This window comes from Bos taurus, chromosome 19, assembly GCF_002263795.3.
Source record: "Bos taurus isolate L1 Dominette 01449 registration number 42190680 breed Hereford chromosome 19, ARS-UCD2.0, whole genome shotgun sequence".
In the NCBI taxonomy this organism is placed as follows: domain Eukaryota; kingdom Metazoa; phylum Chordata; class Mammalia; order Artiodactyla; family Bovidae; genus Bos; species Bos taurus.
The window spans coordinates 41823854-41833776 of NC_037346.1; the positions used below are offsets into that span (position 1 = coordinate 41823854).

A 9923-nucleotide genomic window follows, 5' to 3' on the forward strand; every position below is an offset into this window, starting at 1 on the left:
AAGTATAGGGGGTGAGGGAGACACCTCGGTGGGTTGAGACAGGAGGGCCAAGTGTCCCAGGGGAGAGGGAACATCCAGCATGGTTGAACGAGAGGTCCTGATCACATCCTCATCTTTTATCTTGCCCACATTCTCATTAGAATGGTCACTGGGGGGACTTCCCTGGTGGTCCAGTGGTTGGAAATCTGCCTTACAGTGTGGGGTATGTGGCTTTAATCCCTGGACAGGGAACTAAGATCTCACAAGAGAGGAGCAAGTGAGCCCATGCACAACTAAGACCCGACAAAGCCAAATAAATGAAAGTGAAAGTGTTCATCGATCAGTCGTGTCCCACTCTTTGCGACCCCGTGGACTGTAACCCAACAGACTCCTCAGTCCATGGAATTCTCCAGGCAGGAATACTGGAGTGGGTAGCCATTCCCTTCTCCAGGGGATCTTCCCAACCCAGGGATCGAACTCAGGTCCCCTGCATTGCAGGCAGATCTTTACCATCTGAACCACCAGGGAAGCCCAAATAAATAAATACTTTAAAAAAAAAAAAAGAACAAAAGGTCATTAGGTAGAGTGGGAGAGATGAACAGCAAGAGGCCTGTCCCAGGGAGAAAGGAAGGTGGCGGTGGTTGTGGGGATGAAGAGGAGGGCATGGGTGACAGATACTTCTAGGGGACTCATTGACACTCAATTCACTAGCTGAGGGGAATGAGGAAGAGAAGAAAGTTAATAGGAATGATGAGGGGAAGCAGATTGGAAGAAGAAAAATCCAGTCCTAACCTTGGACACCACCCCCAAGACAGAAGTCTCATCTTCTACCATCCAATACCAAAATCCTGGTGCGCAAAGGTGAGGAGCCAAGAGGTAGAGTTAGGAGCTCATACGTGGGAGTCTTTGGGTTAAAATACCTAAAAAGATAGAGCTGTATAAAAGAAAGACGGTCTTGGCAGTCCAACAGACCTGAGCCACAGTCATGCCACTTAGTGTCTGTGTGACTTTACTCTCCAAGATGGGCCTGACTACACCCAGCTCACCGAGTTGCTGGGAGACAGTGGGAGGAAAGGGCTGCTGTAAAACCCTCACTCAGCACCCAGCAACATAAGCGAGCCAGCTCCCGGCCTGCGTCCCAACTCCCACTCCTACCCCACAACAGCCTGGAGGTCGTCTAGGAACACCATGCAAGCTCTTTCACTTGGCTCTTTCCTTCCTCCCTCAGGCTGTGCGGTCCCAGAAGATTCCTCGGAGGCACCTCCAACCCCATCTCATCACTTCAAGAATGGAGTCCACACAGAATTGTTGCATTAACCAGAAATTCAGCTTTATTAGCCCACCACCAGCAAAGAGGGAGGGAAGGCAGCTGGGAGCCGCATAGGGGGAGCAGGAGCCAGCCCGGGCCTTCGGGCGGTGAGCCTGGCGGGAGGGCAGGCGGGAGGGCAGGCGGGAGGCTCCAGCAGAAGCCGCTGAGGGCTTGGAGCTCTGGGCCGGGCAGAAGCCCGATGAGCCCTCCTCCTTGAGGATGGACCGGGTCAGCCGACCAGAGGAGGACGGGAAGGAGGAGGTGAAGAGTGTGGGAGAGAGGAGAGGAAGTGAGAAGGGCACTGGGAGGGCCAAGGGCTCAAGGGTGGCCGGGACCCTCAGGAGCCTTACCTTCTCAGGAAGCAGTTTTGGCCAGATTGTTTCTGGGAGGAGAGGCTGTGCGGGAGAAAAAGCAGAGCAGTCAGGTGTGCTGGGAGCAGCAGGGGCGGGGCTGAAGTGCCCAGGGGGTCCGGGCACTCACTGGGCGTCCTCGCCCTCCAGCAGGCGGCGGTAGGTGGCGATCTCCTGCTCCAGCCGGGTCTTCACGTCCAGCAGGATCTTGTACTCCTGGTTCTGCTGCTCCATCTCGCAGCGCAGCTGGGCCAGCTGCTCCTCCAAGCTGCAGATCTGCTCCTGGATCTGGGCCAGCTGCAGGCAGTAGTGGTTTTTGGTCTCCTCCAGGCTTTTCTCCAGGAATGCTTTCTGTGAACGGGAGGGAGAGAGAGAGTCAACAGAGGTGATCATTGTTGACCCCCTAGGTCTCTGGGCATGTGTCCTGAGAGGTGCATGGATTTTGACTTCAGCTGGGCTGCTGATGAGCCAGACAACGTGGAGAAAAGTTATTCCAGGGTTGGTTCTGGGCTTTAATTTCTCTGTCTATATAACGGGTGCAGTGATCCCTCCAACCCACTCCTGGGAAAAGAGGAGGAACCATGCGGTGGTAGGGTTCCATTACAGGGGGTGGTGCCATTGCTGGCGATTTGGAGACTGGGGCTGTGCCCTCCTGGTCGTTCTCACCATGCAGAGCTGGGACTGCAGCTCAACCTCCAGGCCCTGGAGCACCCGCCAGAGCTCATTCAGCTCACTGCGGCTGTTCTGCATCAGTTCGCTGTTAAAGGCCGCTTCTTTGTTCAGCTCCTCAGACTGAGACAGGAAAGAACAGAAGGTGTAGAGTGCTCCAGAGGCCCCCTGGCTGGGAAGTCTGGCAGGAGGGCTGAGGACCCATGTCCCACCTTGCTCAGGAACCAGGCCTCAGCGTCCCTGGGGTTCCTGTCTGCTATCTGCTCATACTGGTCACACATCTCATTCAGGATGCGGCTCAGGTCCACACTGGGGGCAGTGTCCATCTCCACGTTGACGTCCCCACCAGTCTGATTCCGCAAGGCAAGCATCTCCTAGGAAGGGATGTGAGGAGGTGCTCAGCTAACCCCTTCCCTGGCCCCAGGTGCATTTGCAACCCCACTGGACCTGCCTCCCTGCACCAGCAGCAACCTTACCTCCTCGTGGTTCTTCTTCAGGTAGGCCAGCTCCTCCTTCAGGCCTTCGATCTGCATCTCCAGGTCAGTCCTGGCCAGGGTCAGCTCGTCCAGCACCCCGAGCAGGCCATTGATGTCAGCCTCCACACTCTGGCTCAGGGTCAGCTCATGCTCATACCTGGCAAGACAAAGGTCAAGGCCTCAAGGTCCATCATGAGGCTTCTGAGGCTCAAGACGTGCTCATCCTCCTGGCTGGACAACCCCACTGCTCGCCCTCTGCTCCCTTGGTCCTGAAGTCATCAACCGCCAGCCTGGCATTGTCAATCTACAGAAGGGGCTGTGCATTCTCTATGGTGGCCTCGATAATCTGCAGAGGGGATGAAGGACAGGTCTGGTTAGCCAAGGCCCTGCTTCTCAGAAGTGAACAGCAAAGATGAGAGAAAGAAGCCTCCCCAGTCTTGAGAGCTGTCTAGCTGGTAGGTCAGGCTTTACACCCCCAGTCAGCCTCAGGTGCCTTCTCCACCGAGCTCAGTGTGTGGGGGTGATACAACCACATATCCCCCACCACATCCTGGGCCCAAGCCTGAGAGAAGCTGAATCCAAAGAAATGCTTGCATGGAGTAAGAGACTCAGGGTGCCAGCCCAGCTCAGACACCCTGATGCTGAAAAAGGACCCTCTGCCACCAAGTCTAAGTGGCCTGTGGTCACTCCTCAAAAGCAGGCTTCAGTCTCCCTCTTTGTAAAATGGAGACACTAGCAAGTGTTTTTCTAAGGGCCACTGCAGCCATGATCTCTATCAACACTCCACCACCAGAGCCACCCACCTGGCAAACCCACCTTGTTCCTCAGATCCTCAATGGTCTTGAAATAGGGGCTATAGTCGCGGGCAGGCCTGGGCCCCTGACTCTGGTACCAGTCATGGATTTCGTCTCCAGCTCCCTGTTGGCCTCCTCCAGGGCGTGTACCTTGTCCAGGTAGGAGGCCAGACGGTCATTCAGGCTCTGCATGGTGATCTTCTCATTGCCAGGGAGGAGGCTACCATCGCCACCACTGTACCCTACACCAAGGCCACCCCCATATCTTCCAACCAAGCTGCCACACAGAGCCCCTCCAAGGCTGCTGCTGAGGCCACCACCATAGCCGCCCCCCAGCCCGCAGACAGCCCCGGAGGAGTAGCGAGGGGAGCAGGATACGGACAGGCACCCATAGGCGCTGGAGGCCCGGCAGGAGCTTCCGGATAGGACAGAGGACACGAAGCTGGAGCCACCACCGATGAAGCTAGAGCCCTTCACGGAGCTGGAGGAGGTAAACTGGCGGCTGCAGGTGGTCATGGTGAGAAGCGAGAAGAGCAAGGTGCTCAGGGAGGCCAAGAGGATGCTGAGGCGGCCTCGAACACAGGAACATTTACATGCATGTGAGGAAGGCGGGGCTCCCCTCCGGATTTCATCACACCGGGTCCCATCCAACGCCCTCTCTGGATTATTCAGCCCAGGGTCGATGCACTTCACTCTGTTCTGTGCTGAGTTCCCACCCAGCTTTTTTTTTTTTTTTTTTTTTGGGTGGGGGGAGGTGTGGAGCCAAGAGAAAACACACCAACTCGAGTTGGTGGTGACTCAGGCTAGGCGACAAGGATCTGGCTCCCGTCCTTAGAGCCTGAGGGGCCAGCAGTGCCCTGGCACAGGCGACTCTGGGGTGACTGCATCCCCGGGTAGTGAGTCAGGCCATGGAAGGACTCCCTGCCCCGTGGTGACAGCCTTGGATGAACGGCCTCAGTGATGCTGTCCAGGGGCTGTCTCAGGAGACAGCTGTGGGATCCTGGCTGTGGACAGGAGAGCTGGGTTCATGGCCCTGCTCTGCTGTGCTCGCTGTGTGAGCTTCTTCCTTCTATGAGCCTCAGTAAAGTGATAAGGCTGGACTGGGCAATCTCAGTTCTAGTTCTGAAAATTCTATGACTCTTTCCCTTACTGGATTCAACTTCAGTTTTGGGGTTGCTTTTGAGTCCCCAGGACCTCCTGGAAGTGGTGTGTACCATGAAACCAGTACATGGCAGCTTGAATCCCTGCCCTGACAAGCTACATGGCATAGGCAATCCTTTGGTCTATGAGCCTCTGGGCCTCAGTTTGCTCATCTGTGAAAGGGGAGGACATACCACTAGCCACAAAGGAACATGCATGAAAGACCCCAGTGGCCACCCTTGCCCCCCTCCAGTCTCCCCTTCCTTCCTTTCAAGCCCAGCTACCCCTCACCTGCCCCTTCTCACCTACCTCTGTGCTCCGGCGCCTCCCTCCCTCCCCCTGGCCCTCCCCTCTGCCCCCTCGCACTCCCACCCTTTGAGCAGCACCCTCCACCAATGCCTTGCTTCACCTAATCGTGGGTACCCACCAAAAACTGCAGTGGGAAGGAGTTCCCACTCTGCTGCTGGTCCCACCTGTGACCCCAATCCCCCACCACAGGCTTCCAAGCCCCGACACTACATCCGAGGCTCAGATTCCAACAGTTTTCTCCAGACTGCCCAGATTCTAGGTTTAACTTGGCAATTCCATTCGCTCAGTCAAAGGAGACAGGGAAGGTGGGTCTCTGGTCACCTGCCACATTGACCAGGGCTCGGTATCATATGGAGGTATCGTATGTATCGTATGCCACACAGTCCTGTGAGGAGCCCTATTCCTGCCACCAGTTCACAGATGATGGACCTGGAAGGGGAAGTGGACTTCTCAAGACCCCGTCAGTGGGGAGCTAAAGCTCAAAACCCTGTCTGTCTGCTCGCCCAGCCCAAACCCTTTCCACCATTCTAAACCACTCTCTCTATACCCCTCCAATAAACACCATTGTCTTGAGTCAACTCTGTGAAGTGAGGAGGAGAGGGGGAGAGCCAGATAAATGGTGATTTGCCCAAAGTCACTGAGCTGCAGAGCCAGGATGAGACCCTGGTGTTTGGAATGTCTCCACATTCCCACAAATGCCCTGCGAGTGGGGACCAGGTGTGTCCACTATCATCTGCCTTCCCAAGGTGCCTTGAATGAGCTCTGCCCGGTGGGCATGACCTTGGCCTGGGGGCTAAAGGCAAGACTGGGAGTCTGGACTCCAACACAGAGGCCTCCCTGGGGTGCCCTGGGGGGTGGCCACTGTCCTTGCTCTGAAGTGCCTCTGTGGAGGTGAGAAGAGGCAAAGAGGGCTTGTCTCAGCCTGAGCCCTGCTGGGCGATACCACCATGAACCTTGGGGCAGGAAAGTCTGTCTCAGCATAATCAGGGCTTTGCTTCTGCCACATCACTCCCCTCACCTGTAGGCACAGGGCCCAGAGAGATGAGCAGAGCTGGTACCCAGCACACGCCTTCAGGGCCAGGCCTGGGAGAGGGAACTTACTGTTCCTTTCCCCCAACCCCCAAAATGGGCAAAAGGGACTTTGGAATCTTGGACAGATATCCCACCATCACAGGCATCAGCATGGGCCTGGAGTTCAGGTACAATCAGACTCATCACCTTCAGAACTGGAAACAGCATTCGAGGTCACCAAAGACCACCAAGCGCCAACCAGAAAGAGCAGAGAAGCAGAGACTAGACCCAGGTTCGGCACCCTGACTCAGGCCCACACTGACTCTCCCAGTGGTCTCTTCTTCTCTGCACCGCCCCCCCAACCTGCCCTGCATGACCTCCACCTCCCTTCTCACCAGATCACTGCCCCTCCCCTCCACCCCAGCATCCCTCACCTCCCACCCCCATCCTGGATGAGTCGGAGGTGAGATTACACACCAGGTCCTGCCCTGGAGATTGGGGACCTGTGTGGGCTGAGAAGCTTCAGGAAGCTGCCAACCAACCCATCAGACCACTTTAGTCAACACCTCAGACTGAGCACCCACCACGCATTTGGGGTGCGGAGGGGAGGAGAGTGATGTCATCATGGTCTCTGAACTGGGAACTTATCATTTGACCCTGGAGAGAAAAATTAAGGTCAGGAATACAGCCTGGTACAGCATGAAACGTGGGACACTGGGCCTGTAGCATGCAGCTGGCATTTTCTTGGTGCCAGTGAGCCATACCGGCCCCAAGGTTGGCAAGAGCCAGAATTGACAGGCCTGGTCAGTGCAGAGCACAGACTCCCATCCCTTCCTCCACCCAGGTCTCTTTCCTCTCTCCTCGGTCCAGCCTCATCCCAGGTAGCAAGACACACCTGACTTGGCCAGGGAATATCATTGGCAATGCCATGCTTCGCAGGTGGTGTTAGTGATAAAGAACCCACCTGCCAATGCAGAAGACATAAGAGACGCAGGTTCAGTCGCTGGGTCGGGAAGATTCCCCAGGAGGAGGGCATGACAACCCACTCCAATATCCGTGCCTGGAGAATCCCATGGACAGAGGAACCAGGCGAGCTACAGCCCAATGGGTCACAAAGAGTCAGAAATGGACTGAAGCAACTTAGCACACAATGCCACAACTCAACTTGCAGGGATTCCCAAATCTGACTGATCACGAGAGTCCCCATACAGATTCCCGGGCCCTGCTCTGACCCACTTCAGCACTGGGCTGGATAAACCTGATGATGAGGACGTTTTTACAAGATCCCAGGGGATTCCAGTGACCAGCCAGGCTGGGGAGCAAGAGGCGGCTGGGGGAGTGAGGGATGAGATTCCGGGCGCGGGGGACGGGGGGAGAGGAAGAGAGCTCCCAGCCCCTGCTGGCAGCCAGAGCCACAGGCTTCAGGTCAGAATGAAGAAAGAGAGTAGCCCAAACAAGCCAGGAGCCCAAACAAGAGCAGGCTGGAGCTGGGCAAGCAGGGGCCAGATACTGGGCAAGTCACTCCTGCCCTCTGAGCCTCAGTTTCCTTCTCTGGGAAATGGGAATAGCAGCACTACTTACCAGGCACATAGGGATGAAATAAATAAAGAAGCTTGCACAGAGTGGTGGCTATCACTGCATTTATCCACAGGTATTTATAAAACACATACTATGTGCCACACACTGTGTGGACACTCAGATGCAAAGAACAAGACAGAGAGGCTCTCAAAGCAGGACGTCTGGAGAAGCTAGAGGCAATGCTAACACCGAGTGTTCAGGCCACGATGGGGTGCAGGGGGCCTGCAGGGAGGGAGCAAGCTCTCTGGGAGGGAACAAATAGCCTGGATGCAGGCTCTGGCCCCATGACTGGTCCCAGGATCTGGGTGAGTCTGTGAGCAACTGATTTGCCTTTTGTGGTCATCCCCCCATGTTTCATGGCCCCCTTCCCCGGGGCAGTTCTCACAGCCCCTCAGGATGGCTGCACAACCAAGAGGCCCTCAGGGGAGCCTGTGGCTGGATCAGGCTGGGTGACTGCCTGCGCTCTGCCAAGAGGCAGAACTGTCCTGGCTCTGTCCCTCTGTTCCCCTCAGCCCCCGACAGCCTGGGTGGTGCAGAAGACAGCAGTTCCCAAGGGTTGAGGGAGGTGTCAGGCCTGCCGCTGTGCCCGGCTCACCACCCACCTCCCTCCAGGTCGCTCAGGGTCCTCCCAGGCCAGGGCCTGGGTCTCTTCCTTCCCGCGTGCCCAGTGCAGACCCTGGCACAGAGCAACACAGTGCTGCGGACCGCGTGATTGCCGTGTCATTTCTCAGCAGAAGTGCTGCCAGGTCACCCTTCCAGGTGTGGGTGTGTGAGGGCAGAGACACAGGGACTGGCTACCACCGGCCCTGCCCCATCCTGGGAATCCCGTGCATGTGGCCCTCATAGGAAAGTGGGTGAGGCGGCACCAAGGGTGGGTACAGCTGGGCTCAGTGAAACATTCCGTGCAGCAGTGGGCGGGAGTGTGGGTGTGGACGGACTGTGAGTCCCTCAGGAGAAGCCCGCAGCTGTGTCCCCCGATCCCGCTGCCTGCACAGGCCCCAGCAGCCTAGGTCAGCTTGGCGTGCCTGGACAAAATCATACAGTGTGCCCAGGACCATGGGCCCTCACCCCCAGTCACTCCTCCCTGCTGCCCCCTCCTGCCCAGGCCTGGGCTGAGCACTCCTGGAAAGGGCTGGGCATTTCCTCTCTGGGCCCAGCACTCTGTCCCAAGGACCCCCAACCCCAGCACTGCAGCCACTGCCCTCCTGGGGCAGCCGGGAACATCTGGCCGCTCCCTCACTGTGGCCTCCCGACCACCCGTTCACCCATTCAGTATATGGGCAGGGGCTTCTTCCCCCGCAGAAGGGTGAAGTCAGGGGCTGCCTCTGGCCAGCCCCACACTCTGACCCCTCCTCACTTGGCCCATCAGTAAGAGTGGACCTCCAGAGTCTGCGGGGAGACAGGGGCCCCGCCCAAGAGCCTGGCGTTGGGTAGTGGGTGGGGCTCTGGCCGCCCTTCCCAGCACAGCCCCGCCCCTCCTGCGCCCGCTCCACCCCTGACACACCAGGCTGCGGACAGGGGCTGAGTCACTGCTCCTCGGAACCTCAGTGTCCCCATCCGCACAATGGGGCGCCCCTTCGCGCTTCCTGAGACTGTTGTTCAGGTAAATGAGATCACCCCTCGATGAGCCTTCCGCGGCCCAGGGCTGGTTCTTCTGCGGCCGGATGTATGGTTGGGGGCCAGGTGGGTTCAGCGCCTCCTCCCTCCCGCCCTCCATCCCTACCGGGACTGCTGCCCGGGCAACGGACAGACGCCAGCCCACACTCGGAGCCTGCTGGAGTCCTGCGGTTGCTTCTGCAGACTCGTGCCCTGGACACCAGCCCGTGGAAGGGAACTCACTGTCCTCCGGGGTCAGGACCAGAAGGGCCGCAGGCCGGGGGCTCATCTAGCCCCTCCTTCACTGCTACTTCTGAGATCCAGAGAGTGCCTGGGATCTGCTCCAAGTCCTCACACCCCGCTGCCCACTTCATAGATAGCTCCCGTGCCACTGCCCCTCCTGCTCCTCCCGCCCCCTCTCCCTCTGGTCCCAAACCCCCACTGCTGGGGGCTCTGGCTGCTCCTGCCCGCTCCCTGCCTCTGGGCCTGCCCTCAGTCTCCAGGCATCTGGGAGAGCAGGTGTTTGGAGGGGTCTGTGTGACTCTGCAGCAGCAGAGTCCAGGCCTGTCTGTGAACTAGGAGGGGGGCATTCCTCCTCTCATTAATCCCTCCACCCACCCCGACTTCTTAAGAAAACCGGGAAATCAGACCCACCCAGCCCAGTGGTTTTCAGATTTACTCAAAGGAAGACTTCCGGGGCTCCTCCCCTGCT

The 9923-nt window shown here is 57.7% G+C and overlaps 1 protein-coding gene across 1 annotated transcript; it reads right to left on the reverse strand.

Moving 5' to 3' along the window:
* Nucleotides 1-1736: 1736 nt before the first annotated feature.
* On the reverse strand, nucleotides 1737-4108 carry KRT16 (keratin 16). Its single transcript, XM_059878541.1, is given in 7 exon segments — nucleotides 1737-1989; nucleotides 2305-2430; nucleotides 2520-2681; nucleotides 2784-2940; nucleotides 3029-3129; nucleotides 3600-3691; nucleotides 3694-4108. Coding segments are annotated over 7 exon segments (1263 nt in total). The 5' UTR covers nucleotides 4094-4108; the 3' UTR covers nucleotides 1737-1764.
* Nucleotides 4109-9923: the final 5815 nt, after the last annotated feature.